General features: G+C 38.6%; 1 protein-coding gene across 7 annotated transcripts in view; it reads right to left on the reverse strand.

Moving 5' to 3' along the window:
• Positions 1 to 408: 408 nt before the first annotated feature.
• The window catches only part of LOC126213285 (zinc finger protein 665-like), a 115,413-nt gene continuing 98,452 nt past the window's right edge, over positions 409 to 17,369 (reverse strand). For 5 of the 7 annotated variants that reach the window (XM_049940946.1, XM_049940948.1, XM_049940947.1 and 2 more), the window contains one exon: positions 3,800 to 6,422. In XM_049940946.1, the coding sequence (XP_049796903.1) occupies positions 4,181 to 6,422 (2,242 nt within the window). In that variant the 3' untranslated portion in view covers positions 3,800 to 4,180. Of the gene's footprint in view, positions 715 to 3,799; positions 6,423 to 17,369 lie in introns of those variants that run through there. The other 2 variants (XM_049940952.1, XM_049940951.1) reach the window with 2 other exon arrangements.

A 17,369-nucleotide genomic window follows, 5' to 3' on the forward strand; every position in this document is an offset into this window, starting at 1 on the left:
CATCAGCACAATAGGTTTTAACTTGTCCTAGTATGTAACTAAACACTAATATAAACAAACTTATAAACTTGGCTCAGAAACTTTTAATCAACCACACAAATTCTGGATGAGAGACACGAATTAATTTAACTTTGAAGAGCTAAGTCTAGACAAAAACAAATATCTACACTCATACGAAATTTACGCCAAAATATGTAAACAACAACGCAACTGCCGGGCTTTACAAAATATTTCCTTTTCGATGTAATTACGTTTAGAAAAGCAAAACCTTCAATACATAGATTAGATAAGAAGTAAATGCACTAGTCTAAAATGTAATATTAACTAAATTAGCTCTTATTTCAATATTAATCGCTTAACTTAGTGAGAGCTTCATACATGCACATATGTCTGTCTACAGGGCTGTCAACCAAAGTACATGAAATAAGATTTCATAAAACAATGAAAGTGTTACAGTTGTCTTAATGAGATTAGTTTATTATGGATCTATACTGGTAACAACATTTGCTGGCCCCAATGCTGTCATTCTGAACCACAATACTCCATCACTGTCCACTGGCATCACCATTGCACCAGCTTAGCCACTGCCCATCTGATGTATCTTGGCAACCCTCATGCTGTCCCTGCTGGCTCAGTACATGGTCAGCACACCTGTTGCCTCGGCACCACCACACCACTGTATCAGTGCATCATTTCAGTTGGCTGCGTATATTTCTACAATAGCCAAAATTATTTCTACAATAGCCAAAATTGGCCAATTCGAACACTAAATTATTGTACTATTATTTGTCACTTCTTAAATACTTTTAGTTTTCTATTCATGTCCACTTCTTTTACTGCATTTTGGAAATTATTTGTTTCCCCTATTAGAACGTTGCATCCTTTAGCAAGAGCCACCGGTCCAAAGGAGCATTTTCAAACATCAAACTACTACTTTTGTAATTTTGAAAAAATTAGCCTGCTGCTATGGAGGGGGAGTGAAGTGTGTGTGGTAGATTGATAGACCGAGTGGGGAACACTTTATGAAATATGTTTCACTTCAGAGCTGTGGCTTGTCAGGGTCTAGTTCTGTATCAGTTACCGCTGTATATGCCTTGTTCACATTCATACAATTCTGACAGTGAGGATACTGATGGAGAGACACTTCCGAGAAGCATCCTTAGGGAGGAAAACCTAGAAAACCATCCAGCAACCAATGATACCGCTGTTAATGGCCACATGGGGCCATAGCCGGGATAAATTTGGCTCACTATTGGCAACCAGCTTTCAGTCTGATCAGAGGTGTGCTTCTATCCCATTCTCCAGAACTATGCCCCTCAGTCTGTTAGTGGCCTTAGAAGTAAAGTTCTGATGTAAATACCAGTTAGTTGTTTTAAAATACTCATTGTTTTTTTTTAAACAATATGCTTGATTACCCTTACTCCTGGATCCACAACCTACAACTGACTTGTCCTTGACAATTCTTATACAACAGTTTATTCTGTAGTGATTAGCTTAGGTTATTATTTTAATAGGTGCAGTTACACTCTTTAATTTATCGGTATGTACAGTGCTTACGTAGACTCAGTTCTTTGGGTGGTTTTCCACACAACCACTGAATATGTTTATTTTCTGCTTACATCTCGTGTACCAGAGAAACACCATATGACCCATCCTTAGCTGACGCCTATAGATATTCCGGCCATATTGTGTACCTTTTTTTAACATGTTACTACAAATTTTACTGTTTCTTAGAGATTCATAATATGTATAGTCGCCACACTTTGTAGTACATTCTCAGATTCATTGGAATATAAGGTTATTGTCCAGAAACCCGGTTTTTCTTTCCTTTTATTGGAAAATAATATTTAATACAAATGTATGTGGATGTTGTCTATTATGAATAACCCATACAGCAGTTGTGGGTGTAATATCATGGGAAAGATGAAATACAATGTAATCATATCACTACAAAGTGTCACAGCTGAAGTGTAGCAACAGTGCCAATCACTTATTTATAACTATCTCCCATTGTTACACATATGATGAAACATACTAAACCACTTTCAACAATAACAAATAGGTAGGAAATTAAAATTAAAAACAATCGTTCTGAAATTGAAACTGAAGCAAAAGTACAATTTTCCAAAAACCTCATGTATATTTACCACAAATTAAGGAAAATTCCCACAATGGAAACATCTTTGAATATATCACAAGAAATATTTAGTGCTCACATTCTGAGCTCTCCCAAGTGTTGTTCTTGTGTATAAAAAAAACTGGAATCAAATCATAACACCTAATGTTTGTTTACCTGTTTCTTTTTTTTTTGTAGAACTTACGCAATATTAGATGCTGAACAAGTAATTAAGAGGTTTGGTGGATAACACTTACCTATATTATCTCTGAATTATGTACAGAGCTTTGTGAAACAAAAATATTTCACAAAAAATTTAGCTATTGTGCACTAGTGTAAATGGCAACCAAGCATGATGAATTTCTTAGATTACACATTTCCGCATCCGACCGATTTACATGAAGGTGCACTGATGGGCAAAAATGTCATGAACACTGTTCATGAGAAGAATGAACACCACGTTGTATGCACATGATGCGGTAAACAGATTACAAATATATAAGCAGACCAGAGATTTACACTTTTTGTTCTATCAGTAAGATGAGCTGAAAACATGTAAATTTAATGATGTAAATGACTTTAGCAAAGGGCAAGTTAAAGTGGCATTGCAGTTGGGAACTAGCACCTCAAAAGTGGTGAAGTTGGTACAATGGATCTATGCTACTGTTGTGAACATCTGAGGAAAGTGGCTGAAAGGTAGTAAGTCCATAACATTATCAAAAGATGCAATACATCTATACTTCTTCACAAACTATGGAGGTCAGAAGCTTGCCTGCTCTGTAAAGCTGGATATGTGGCAATATGTGGCATATCTAATGACAGAAAACAACGCTGGGGCAGCCATACACGTTTTGGAACCCACAGTTCAATGTACGTTGTTGAATGTGTGGCTCTGGAACATATGGTCACTGTATGTTTCCATACCGATCCACCAAAATGATCGCTTGCAACTGCAGTGGGCAAGGGATCATTGAGGCTGGAGTGAAGGTCAATTCAAATGTTAACTGTCAGGATGGGTAACATTTCCTGTTACACCAGGTCAGTTGCACATCCAGATATGCTATCATCTAAATGAATGTCACCAAATAGAGGGCCCATTATGCTATGGCTTTGGCTCCTGTGGGACACCTGTTAGCAACACAAGGCATCATGACAGTTGCAGACTACATGACATTTATTGCAACTGCATGGATTCCTTTATTTCTGGTGTGGTCTCCCATAGTGAAGGCATCTTTCAGCAGGATAATTGTCCATGTCACATGTGCATGGTCTGAGTAGCATGGGAACTAACACTGATGTCTTGACCATACCATTTAGCTAATCTAAACGTGTGGAATACAACTGGTGCAACATACACCCAGAAACATGTAAATGATGTGTCAAGTCCATATCATGTAGAATTGTCAAAGTACTGTATTCCAAAGATGGCCAAATATGCTATTAGGCAGGTTCTTATATTTGTTGTTATGTTTACTAATGCAGGATTAGTACCAACAGAACACAAATGTACACACTATTAATGACACACCAAGTCTCTTGAGAAAACATAGCTGAGTAAAATAATTGTTATAATCATTTTTCTCCAGTATTGAGTTTACTAGCCTCAATGAAGCAAGTGCCATGAATATATTTTTACTGTAACTGTTTCTAAAATACAGAGTTACAATTACTACATGATGACTTTGTTTGGAATATTAAGCAGCAAGTTATCACATTTCCTTGGCCTTATACTGAATATTGCAAGGATTTATCACAATTCACAATCTTCTAGTCGCAAGATAATAGGAAAAAGCAGCAGTGCTAATGACAAAAACACATTTGATTCATGTTTCTTGAGTATTTGGTAATACCATTTCTTGACATCTCAAGCTACAGATATGAATTTTTTGTCACATTATCTGTTAGCACTCTACAGTACACATCATTACAAGTTTTTTCACAATTATACCAGATTTTAAAGTTATTTCACCGAAAGTACAGTTTATTGTCCCCTGGTACATACATTATTTTATAGGTCTTGAGGGCACCAGCCACGAAAACCTATTTGCGTAAACTAACACATACTTACATTTTCTTTCTGACGTGAAGTAATGCATGTGTCTTGAGAGTATCCAAGTAAGTGAAACTTTTGTCACAGATACTACATTTGTGAGGTCCACTTCCAGTGTGTTCAAACGCATGTGTCTTGAGATCACCTGATGTAGCAAAAGATTCCGCACAGATCTCACATTTGTGAGGTTTCTTTCTAGTGTGAATTAATACGTGTTTCTTGAGATTACCTAACATAGTAAAAGATTTCTCACAAATCTCACATTTGTGAGGTTTCTTTCCAGTGTGAATTAATACGTGTTTCTTGAGATCACCTAACATAGTAAAAGATTTCCCACAAATCTCACATTTGTGAGGTTTCTTTCCAGTATGAATTAATACGTGTTTGTTAAGATTGCCTAATATAGTAAAAGATTTCCCACAAATCTCACATTTATGAGGTTTATTTCCAGTGTGAAATAATGTATGGGTCTTGCGATGATCTGCCCTAGCAAAAGATTTCCCACAAATCTCACATTTGTGAGGTTTATTTCCAGCATGAATTAATGTATGTTTCTTGAGATCACCTAACATAGTAAAAGATTTCCCACAAATCTCACATTTGTGAGGTTTCTCTCCATTGTGAATTAATAAATGTCTGTTAAGATTGCCTAATAGAGTAAAAGATTTCCCACAAATCTCACATTTGTGAGGTTTCTTTCGAGTGTGAATTAATACATGTTTGTTGAGATCACCTAACATAGTAAAAGATTTCCCACAAACCTCGCACATGTAGGGTTTCTTTCCAGTGTGAATCAATACGTGTTTCTTGAGATGGCTTGACATAGTAAAAGATTTCCCACAAATCTCACAATTGTGCGGTTTCATTCCAGTGTGAATTAAAACGTGGTTCTTGAGATAGCCTGATGCGGCAAAAGATTTCCCACAAATCTCACATTTGTGAGGTTTCTTTCCAGTGTGAATTAAGATATGTTTGTTAAGATTGGCTAATATAGTAAAAGATTTCCCACAAATCTCACATTTGTGACGTTTATTTCCAGTGTGAAATAACGTGTGTGTCTTGCAATGATCAGCCCTAGCAAAAGATTTCCCACAAATCTCACATTTGTGAGGTTTATTTCCAGTGTGAATTAATACGTGTTTCTTGAGATTACCTAACATAGTAAAAGATTTCCCACAAATCTCACATTTGTGAAGTTTCTTTCCAGTGTGAATTAATGAATGTGCCTTCAGATAGCTTGAAAACACAAAAGCTTTCCCACACATCTCACATTTGTGAGGTTTCTCGCCAGTGTGAATTGATATGTGTTTGTTAAGATTGCCTAATATAGTAAATGATTTCCGACAAATCTCACATTTGTGAGGTTTATTTCCAGTGTGAATTAATGAATGTTTCTTAAGATGACCTAACATAGTAAAAGATTTCCCACAAATCTCGCACATGTAAGGTTTCTTTCCAGTGTGAATTAATGTGTGCGCCTTTAGATAACGTGACTGGGCAAACAATTTCTCACAAATATCACATTTGTGAAGTCTTTTCCCAGTATGAATCGAAACATGTCTCTCGAGATCACCTGACCTAGCAAACAATTTGCCACAAATACCACATCTGTCGGTTCTGTTAGCAGTAAGTAGATCAGCCTGGGCACTGACATTAACAGCTATAGACAAAGTTCCATAATTACTTGTTTTCTCTCTACCATTTGTCATATGTGTGTTACATATGTCATTAGAGGGCTTCTTTGAATCTTTCCAAGTTTCCTTACGTGAAGACTGGTCATTGTGTTCTGTGACAGAAACTGCTGCCTCACTATCCAACGAGGTAGTGGTTTGATACTCATCACTATGTCCATATTTCTCATGACTGTCAGCCGTTAAAACTTGACAATTCTCACTCATTCTCATATGCTTTTTCAAGCCAACATTACTGTGAAATACCTCACCACACCACTTACAAACATATGAAGGTGGTTGCGTTCCATCAATGTGCATAAACACATGCATTATTAGTCTGTATTTTGAAGAAAAGCTCTGTTGGCAGAAATTACAGCTATATACATGTAATTCCTTTTCCCTCGTACTACAGTCATATTGGGTGGCAACTGAGCATTCCTTATCAATAGTCACATCTTCTGCATTGGTACTGAACCCATGTGTTGACTTCTCCATGTCTATCACCAACTCATCCTGGACCAGTCTACAGTGACAAGTTTCTTCATATGATATGCTGCAACTCCCACCAGTAGTCTGAGTAAATCTGAAGAGTGAGGAGGGTAATGTTAAATATTGAGATATACAACAAAGAAACAATATTTGAGTGACCATAAATCCAGTACTATAGGCCACCAAGTCATAAAAGTGCATAAGAATTGACATATTCAGTAACTGTTCCTGTTTTAAAATTATAATATTCCACCAGAAGTAAGGAACTGATGAGGTAAAAGTGGTTTAAAACGAAAATAACCAAAGGAAATTCAATAATGATTATTCTGAGTCACTGCCGATTTGATCTGAAATTTTTAGATTAGAACTAAAATACTTCACTTTCACGTGTTACAATCTTTTTAAAATACAGTGCTACAAGGCAATAGTCTACAATAATTTATGAAATGTATCAAAAAATGAATCAGTTACATGTTTTAATTCAAAATTTTTAAGTTCAAAGTATTTCAGATTTATTTAAGAAAAATAATTTCTAAATGTTCCTTTTCGATTATGTTAGCTCTGTAAGTGCATTCTCCTTGTTTCGCCAACACTTTCACCTCTAGAAATAGTAAATTTATTTCACCTGGTAAACAATTTTTTTTGTTTGATTCCAAATAAATCAATTACTAGTGCAAGCATCAATATTTTCGTTCGTTATCTACAATGGATGTTGATCAGCTGGACAATGACTGTTCATGAACAACAATCAAGGTGACATCAATCAATGGAATAAATTTGCATACTGATGAATGAATGTGAATGACACACTAGCAGATGGTTTTAATCTAAAACTGTTTTTGGCACTGCAACTTATATGAAGCCTTCCACAAATGGAAATGGTTGCAAATTTTCCAGTACACTTGGAGTGAGCCTTGTTGAAAATTTTAACATCTTCCCAACATCTGGTCTCCTGGCATTGCAGAACACCGTTGACTGAAGGACACACACATAAATGGTCACATCATCACCCATTAAATACTGAAGGGTAACACTACATACTGAGTGGCAGTGATAACAGCTGATGCATGAGCTACACCTGTAGTATCTGGGTTTCATTATTATACCTGCAGTTAAACCCTTTCCCACAGAAAAGAACTGTAATGCTTTTCAGGTCTTCAGTATGTACATAGGTGAATATGAAAGATTACTAACTACTGAAGGTCTGCAGGCTCCAGAGTTTTCATTTGTTCTGACTGTACCTTTTCACTTTTTTGCATTGTGTTGAGTACATAGTTATGTTTGGCATGGTATCTGGAAAATTTCGAGTGTTTTTGAACAATTAATTGGATCACACGATTTTTTTAAATGTAACTGGTATCATGGTGTGTCAGATTCTAGAAGTTGACAACTGAATCACTAAATATTGTAACTTTTATAACTCAATAATTTACAACTTGTATTTTCATACACATGTAAGTGAAGTAACTGAACACTAATAATGATAAAACACATCAGAACAATATGCAAATAAGATTTCAAACAATACCATTCTGTTTGTCAAAGTACTAGAAATAAAACTTAGAATTAAAATTTTACAATATGCCAGTCAACCATAAACCAACCAGAATAAGAAACAGAATTTCTGGAAAGCTTTGGCAATAAATAAATTTTGAGGTTTTTATTTATCAATTGTTCTAGAGACCACCATGTAAGCATTGTGTAGATACTGGGTGCTTCTGTCATATCCCTAATCTTCACTGCACAGCATTTCGTGTGGCAGGTACATTGATAAACTATTCGTCTACATCTACACGATTACTCTGCTATTCACAATAAAGTGCCTCGCAGATGGTTCAATGAAGCACTTTCAAACTCACTGTCTACCATTCCACTGTCGAACGGCGTGCAGGAAAAACGAGCACTTAAGTTTTTCTGTGCTAGCCCTGATTTCTCTTATTTTATCGTGATGATCATTTCTCCCTATGTAAGTGGGTGCCAACAGAATGTTTTCCCAATCGGAGGAGAAAACTGGTGATTGAAATTTCATGAGAATATCCTGTCACAACGAAAACCGCCTTTGTTTTCGTGATTGCCACTCCAATTCACATACCATGTCTCTGACACTATGTCCCCTATTTCGCGATAATACAGAACGAGCTGCCATTTGTTTTACTTTTTCAGTGTCATCCGCCAGTCCCACCTGACGCAGATCCCACACCACACAGCAATACTCCAGAAAAAAGGGTGGACAAGCGTGGTGTAAGCAGTCTCTTTAGTAGACCTGTTGCACCTTCTAAGTGTTTTGGCAATGAATTGCAGTCTTTGGTTTGCTCTGTTGTTGTTGTTGTTGTTATCTTCAGTCCTGAAACTGGTTTGATGCAGCTCTCCATGATACTCTATCCTGTGCAAGCTTCTTCATCTCCCAGTACCTACTGCAACCTACATCCTTCTGAATCAGCTAGTGTATTCATCTCTTGGTCTCCCTCTACGATTTTTACCCTCCACGCAGCCCTCCAATGCTAAATTTGTGATCCCTTGATGCCTCAGAACATGTCCTACCAACCGGTCCTCCTCCTTGTCAAGTTGTGCCACAACTCTTCTTCTCCCCAATTCTAGTCAATACCTCCTCATTAGTTATGTGATCTACCCATCTAATCTTCAGCATTCTTCTGTAGCACCACATTTCGAAAGCTTCTATTCTCTTTTTGTCCAAACTATTTATCCTCCATATTTCACTTCCATACATGGCTACATTCCATACAAATACTTTCAGAAACGACTTCCTGACAGTTAAATCTATACTCGATGTTCATACATTTCTCTTCTTCAGAAACACTTTCCTTGCCATTGCCAGTCTACATTTTATATCCTATCTACTTCGTCCATCGTCAGTTATTTTTCCCCCCAAATAGCAAAACTCACCTACAACTTTAAATGGCTCATTAGCTAATCTAATTCCCTCAGCATCACCCAACTACATTCCATTATCCTAGTTTTGCTTTTGTTGATGTTCATCTTATATCCTCCTTTCAAGACACTGTCCACTCTGTTCAGCTGCTCTTCCCAGTACTTTGCTGTCTCCGACAGAATTACAATGTCATCGGCGAACCTGAAAGTTTTTATTTCTTCTCCATGGATTTTAATACTTACTCCGAATTTTTCTTTTGTTTCCTTTACTGCTCGCTCAATATACAGATTAAATAACATCGGGGAGAGGCTACAACCCTGTCTCAGTCCCTTCCCAACCACTGCTTACCTTTCATGCCCCTCGACTCTTAATTGCCATCTGATTTCTGTACAAAATGTAAATAGCCTTCAACTCCCCGTATTTTATCCCTGCCACCTTTAGAATTTGAAAGAGAGTATTCCAGTCAACATTGTCAAAAGCTTTCTCTAAGTCTACAAATGCTAGAAACAAGGTTTGCCTTTTCTTAATCTTTCTTCTAAGATAAGTCGTAGATTCAGTATTCCTCACATGTTCCAATATTTCTACGGAATCCAAACTGATCTCCTCAGAGGCCGACCTGTACCAGTTTTTCCATTCATCTATAAAGAATTCGCGTTAGTATTTTGCAGCTGTGACTTATTAAACTGAAAGTTCGGTAATTTTCACATCTGTCAACACCTGCTTTCTTTGGGATTGGAATTATTATATTCTTTCTGAAGTCTGAAGGTATTTCGCCTGTTTCATACATCTTGCTCACCAGATGGTAGAGTTTTGTCAGGACTGGCTCTTCCAAGGCCATCAGTAGTTCTAATGGAATGTTGTCCACTCCCGGGGCCTTGTTTTAAACTTAGGTCTTTCAGTGCTCTGTCAAACTTTTTATGCAGTATCGTATCTCCCATTTCATCTTCACCTAAATCCTCTTCTATTTCCATAATATTGTCCTCAAGCACATCACCCTTGTATAGACCCTCTATACAAGGTGTTATAAAAAGGTACGGCCAAACTTTCACGAAACATTTCTCACACACAAATAAAGGAAAGGTGTTATGTGGACATGTGTCCGAAAACGCTTAATTTCCATGGTAGAGCTCATTTTAGTTTCGTCAATATGTACTGTACGTCCTCGATTCACCACCAGTTGGCCCAATTGAAGGAAGGTAATGTTGAATTTGGTGCTTGTGTTGACATGCCACTCATTGCTCTACAGTACTAGCATCGAGCACATCAGTACGTAGTATCAACAGGTTAGAGTTCATCACGAACGTGGTTTTGCAGTCAGTGCAATGTTTACAAATGTGGAGTTCGCAGATGCCCACTTGATGTATGGATTAGCATGGGGCAATAGCCGTGGCGTGGTACATTTGTATAGATACAGATTTCCAGAACGAAGGTGTCCCGACAGGAAGACATTCAAAGCAATGGATCGGCGTCTTAGGGAGCACTGAACATTCCAGCCTATGACTCGCGACTGGGGAAGAACTAGAATGACGAGGAGAATGGATGAGGCAGTTCTTTGTGCGGTTGACGATAACCCTAATGTCAGCGTCAGAGACGTTGCTGCTGTACAAGGTAACGTTGACCACGTCACTGAATGGAGAGCGCTATGGTAGAACCAGTTGTTTCAGTACCACGTACAGCGTGTGCAGGCACTATCAGCAGCTGATTGGCCTCCACGGGTACACTTCTGCGAATGGTTCATCCAACAATGTGTGAATCCTCATTTCAGTGCAAATGTTCTCTTTACGGATGAGGCTTCATTTCAACGTGATCAAACTGTAAATTTTCACAATCAACATGTGTGGGCTGACGAGAATCCGCAAGCAATTGTGAAATCACTTCATCAACACAAATTTTCTGTGAACATTTGGGCAGGCATTGTTGGTGATGTCTTTATTGGGCCCCATGTTCTTCCACCTACGCTCAATGGAGCATGTTATGATTTCATACGGGATACTCTACCTGTGCTGCTAGAACATGTGCCTTTACAAGTATGACACAACATGTGGTTAATGTACGATGGAGCTCTTGCACATTTCAGTCGAAGCATTTGTACACTTCTCAACAACAGATTCGCTGAGCGATGGATTGGTAGAGGCAGACGGCTTCCACGCTCTCCTGAACTCAACCCTCTTGACTTTCATTTATGGGGGCATTTGAAAGCTCTTGTCTATGCAACCCTGGTACCAAATGTAGAGACTCTTCATGCTCGTATTGTGGATGGCTGTGTTACAATACGCCATTCTCCAGGGATGCATCAGCGCATCAGAGATTCCATGCGACGGAGGGTGGATGCATGTATCCTCGCTAACTGAGGACATTTTGAACATTTCCTGTAACAAAGTGTTTGAAGTCACGCTGGTATGTTCTGTTGCTGTGTCTTTCCATTCCATGATTAATGTGATTAGAAGAGAAGTAATAAAATGAGCTCTAACATGGAAAGTAAGCGTTTCCGGACATATGTCCACATAACATATGTTCTTTCTTTGTGTGTGAGGAATGTTTCCTGAAAGTTTGGCCGTACCTTTTCGTAACACTCTGTATACTCCTTCCACCTTTCTGCTTTCCCTTCTTTGCTTACGACTGGGTTTCCATCTGAGCTCTTTATATTCATGCAAGTGGCTCTCTTTTCTCCGAAGGTCTCTCTAATTTTCCTGTAGGCAGTATCTATCTTACCCCTCATGAGATGACCCTTTACAGCCTTACATTTGTCCCTGATTAGCTATTTTGCACTTCCTGTCAATCTCATTTTTGAGACGTTTGTATTCCTTTTTGCCTGCTTCATTTACTGCATTTTAATATTTTCTCCTTTCATCAATTACACTCAATATTTCTTCTGTTACCCAAGGATTTCTACTAGCCCTCGTCTTTTTACCTACTTGATCCTCAGCTGCCTTCACTACTTCATCCCTCAAAGCTACCCATTCTTCTTCTTCTGTCTTTCTTTCCCCCATTTGTGACAATTGTTCCCTTATGCTCTCCCTGAAACTCTGTACAACCTCTGGTTTAATCAGTTTGTCCAGATCCCATCTCCTTAAATTCCCACTTTTTTGCAGTTTCTTCAGTTTTAATCTACAGCTCATAACCAATAGATTGTGGTCAGAGTCCACATCTGCCCCTGGAAATGTCTTACAATTTAAAACCTGGTTCATAAGTCTCTGTCTTACCATTATATAATCTATCTGATCCCTTTGAGTATCTCCAGGATTCTTCCATGTGTACAACCTTCTTTTATGATTCTTTAACTGTTAGCTATGATTAAGTTATGCTCTGTGCAAAATTCTACCAGACGGCTTCCTCTTTCATTTCTTACCCCCTATCCATATTCACCTACTATGTTTCCTTCTCTCCCTTTTTCTCTACCCACAATATTATCTATGTGATCGTTCGAATTTAGGTTATTTGTAATCCGTAAGTATTTAGTTGAATTTACAGCCTTAATTTTTGTGTGACTTTATCGTGTAATCGTAATTTAGCACACTTCTTTTAGGACTCATGTCAATAACTTCATACTTTCCCTTATTCAGGGTCAGTTGCCACTTTTTGCACCATACAGATATCTTATCTAAATCATTTTGTAAGTCGTTTTTATCATGTGATGACTTTACAAGACAGTAAATGACAGAATCATCTGCAAACAATTTAAGACGGCTACCCAGATTGTCTGTGTCAATAAATCGTTTTCTTCGAGGTACTTCATAATGTTTGAATACAGTATATGTTCCAAAACCCTACTGCAAATCGACGTTAAATTTAGCGAATTACTCCTACTTCCCTTATGGGTATTTGTGTGACTTGAGCAATTTTCCAGTCTTTAGGTAAGGATCTTTCGGTGAGCGAGTTGTCGTATATTATTGCTAAATATGGAGATATTTTATCAGCATACTCTGAGAGGAACCTGACTGGTAAACAGTCCGGACCAGAGGCTTTGCCATTATTAAGTGATTTAAGCTGCTTTGTTACTCCGAGGATATCTACTTCTATGTTTCTCATCTTGGCAGTTGTTCTTGATTGGAATTCAGGAATATTTACTTCGTCTTCTTTGGTGAAGGAGTTTCGGAAAACCGTGTTTAATAAATCTGCTTTAGTGGCACTATCTTCAGTGACTTCACCGTTGTTATCGCACAGTGAAGGTATTGCGTGTTGCCACTGGTGTGCCTTATGTATGACCAGAATCTCTTTTGGTTTTCTGCCAGATTTCGAGACAGAATTTCGTTGTGGAAATTATCGAAAGCATCTCGCATTGAAGTACATATGTGGTATTTATCTCTCAATTGCTGTCGATACTATCTCTTTGAAAACATACCACAACTTTTCTACACTTACATGATCAGATCGGAAGGAGTGAAGACTGTCTCTTAAGAGGGCGTTAAGAGCATTCTTATCAGCTTTTTAAAATAGATATACTTTGCGTTTCTTTTTGATGGTTGCAGTGATGATGGAAGTGCACATGTATTTTATCAACACACATACTACAGCCTGGACAGTAACACTGCTGATGGTTTACGCCGCATTTGTTAAAAATTTTGGGATGATAGCTGTTACCTCTATTTCATTCCTTCCTTTGTTCTCTCAGTTTTCCAACCAAAGGGCTGTCATTATGAACAAAAACAGTTTCTTACATTCGATTTATCAACGCCAGTACTCCTCTATCCAACAACTAGTTGGGTTGGCAGATCAATGGGACTTCACAACCTTTACTCAGTCTTTTGGCCGAGGCTGGTTGCAAAGTGCCATTATGTATTATAGAGGCTAGTATTACGATGGGGTCGCCATTCCCAAAGTCCCTCCCCCCGTTCTGGAGCATAATTAGTGAATTAGTGTACCCCAACTGTTTCCATCCAGTGTAATCCATGGGAAAATGCGAATGTCTGCAAGCTGTGTAACTGAAGTGGAATGTGGGGACCAGCCTGCTATTCACCTAGCAGGGTGTAGAAAACCACCTAAAAACCACATCCAGGATGGCTGGCACACTGGCCCTTCGTCGTTAATCTGCCATGTGGATTCGATCCGGGGTCAGCACGCCTACTGGAATCCAGGAAGCAGTGTGTTGGTGCTCTCGGCTACCCTGGTGGGTCGTTTCTTACATCACCATAAAACTATTACATCTGGTTCCACCTACTAAGGACGGAAGGAGGGAGGTAGGGAGGGAGGGAGGGAGGGAGGGAGGGAGGGAGGGAGGGTGGGAGGGAGGGAGGGAGGGAGAGATCCTGTGAAAACGCTAGCGTTTACTGCAGAATTTGAGGCATCTGCTGCATGATTAGCTGTAGCTAAAAGCAACTTCAACAACCGCTATGGCAATCTGCTGCACCACCCAATTCACTTATTTCTTCAAATTCCTTGATTGTATTCTTCAACACATTTATTGACATGGGGCCTCTTCACAGCCATTTATTTCAATGGTATTCCTGCAATGCAGTAAAACAGCTGTACCACCTGTGCATGGCATTTCTTCTCAATAGGCACTTTATTTCATATGAAAGTGATACCTCCTTAACTGGGTGTGTATACAAACAAGAAAAAATTTCCAGATTTCCCAGCTAGAAACGCGCTTCCTAAGGTGAAAAACTTTTTATTGGGTGGAAGTACATTTTTCCATGTTAAAAGATGGTATCGTTTCCATAGGAGCTGTAAACCTTATCAATACATTGAATGGTTATGGATTTATAAGCCTGTATAGAACTTTCTGGCAGTTTAGGAATCTCAACCTACCTGGAGATACGGGCTGGGGAGATACATGGGAGACAGAGAGAGGAAGGGAGGGTGGGAGAGTTAGAGAGAAAACAGGAAAGGAACTAGTGCCTGAGGTGCACAGGATGGAAAGGGGATATGGGAGGGGAGGGGAGAAGGAGAGGGATGAGAGGACCCTTGTGCCTCCTCCCTGTGCTTCTGCTACTTGTAGATGTAGCAGCTGCTGTTCGAAGTGCCCTCCGCTCTGCATGCACAGGACCAAGATTTCAGTACAGTTCAAATGCATATTCACTGTTATGAGCATAAGCATCCGCCATGAACACCTCCACTCCCATGGCCAGTGCTCCATCAACTATCATGCAGCACATTTTGCCCCATGCACCTCACACCTCTGAGCCCATCATGTCGTATGACATTACTGCAATTAACATGTATGAAGTGTTGCATATGTTCGAATTGTTTAAAATGCCTGTCCATACAAGAAACGTTTAAAAACGGGTCTACCTGTAACTGTCATTATGTTTTGTTACTATTGTATCAGTAGGAGGTTCTACTTTCTTTTGGAAACATCTATGCATGACTGATTAAGACATCTACTGTACATATTAAAAACAAAAAAGAAATCTCACTGCTAAGCATTCGATTTTCTATATTCAGTTAATTAACTTTTTGTCCACGGTACACTGTAACGGGAGTGCTGATGATGAAGATATTGACGCAATTTGCTGTTGTTGCTAAGGTATTCCAGAAAATGTAATGAGAACAGTGTCAGTAAATATGTGAAGAGCAAGTGGCTCTGAGACAATTATCAGTCACACCACCTAAACGTCCTAAGCCCACAAGCACACACACACATATATATATATATATATATATATATATATATATATATAAGATGACGATGATGCCTGATGATCTATATCTACATGATAACCCTGCAATTCACGATTAAGGGCCTGGCAGATGGGCATCGAACCATAATTTTTAATTTACTTCTCTACCATTCCACTCCCATTGCGTGCAGGGTTACATATTTCCATGTGAGCTCTGATTTCTCGTACTTTTCTATGATGATAGTTTCTCCCTACATAGATGGGCGCCAACAAAATATTATCAAACTCTGACGACAAAATTCGTGTTTGAAATTTCACGAAAATCTCTGGCTCTAGCGAAAAACGCCTTTGTTCTAATTACCACCATCCCAGTTCATGTATCGTATCCATAGCACTCTCTCCCTGATTTCGTGATAATACAAAAACAGCTGCTATCCTTTAAATTTCTTTGATGTCCCACACCACACTGCAATACTCCACAAGAGGACAGACAAGCACATTGTAAGCAGTTTCTTTAGTAGACTTGTTACATTTTCCAAGTTGTCTGCCAAAAAACCAATCTTTGGTTTGCTTCCTCCAGAGCATTATCTATATGAATGTCATGATTTAATTTACTCATAAGTGTAATCCCTATGTATTTAGTTGAGTTCACAGCTTTTAGGTTTGTATGATTTATCGTGGTAACGAAATTTAGCGCATTCATTTCAATACTCATGTGGTTTACTTCATACTTTCCATTATTTACAGTCAAATGTCATTTTTCACATCTTAAAGACATCTTTATCACTTCAGAATTCGTTTTGATCATCTGATGACTTTACAATAAGGTAAATGACAGCATAATCTGCAAACAATCAAAGAGAGCTTCTCAGATTGTCTCTTAAATCGTGTACATAGATCAGGTATAAGAGAGGGCCTATAACACTTACTTGGGAAACGTCAGATATTATTTCGATGACTTTCTGTCAGATATTACGAACTGTTACCTTCCTGGTACAAAATCACGAATAAGTGCGAACAACTAGGATGATACTCCAGGGGCACACAACGTAATCGGAAATCACTTGTGAGGAACAGAGTCAAAAGCTTTCTATAAAACAAAATATATGGAATCAATGTAATGTCATCTGCCCAAATCAGTCATTACTTTGCAAGAATAAAGAGCTTGTTGTGTTTCACAAGAATTATGTTCTCCGAATATGTGTTGGATATTTGTCCATAAATGATATCTTGAAGGTCATTCACAATGTTCAAACAGATTATATTTTCCAAAATCCTACTGCAAAGTGACGTTAGTGGTATGGGTGTGCATTTCATCGGATTACTCCCATTTCCTTTCTTGGGTTCCGGTCTAATTTGTGCTACTTTCCTGTCTTTGGGTACTGATCTTTCTGCAGTTGAAGAGTTGCATATGACTGCTAAGTATGGAGCTATTGTATCAGCATATTCTGAAAGGAACCTGGGTGGTGTACAGTCTGCCCCAGGGGCATTGCCTTTCTTAACGTGGGTGGTGTACAGTCTGCCCCAGAGGCATTGCCTTTCTTAACGTGGGTGGTGTACAGTCTGCCCAAGAGGCATTGCCTTTCTTAAG

Source organism: Schistocerca nitens, chromosome 11, assembly GCF_023898315.1.
Source record: "Schistocerca nitens isolate TAMUIC-IGC-003100 chromosome 11, iqSchNite1.1, whole genome shotgun sequence".
Taxonomy (NCBI): domain Eukaryota; kingdom Metazoa; phylum Arthropoda; class Insecta; order Orthoptera; family Acrididae; genus Schistocerca; species Schistocerca nitens.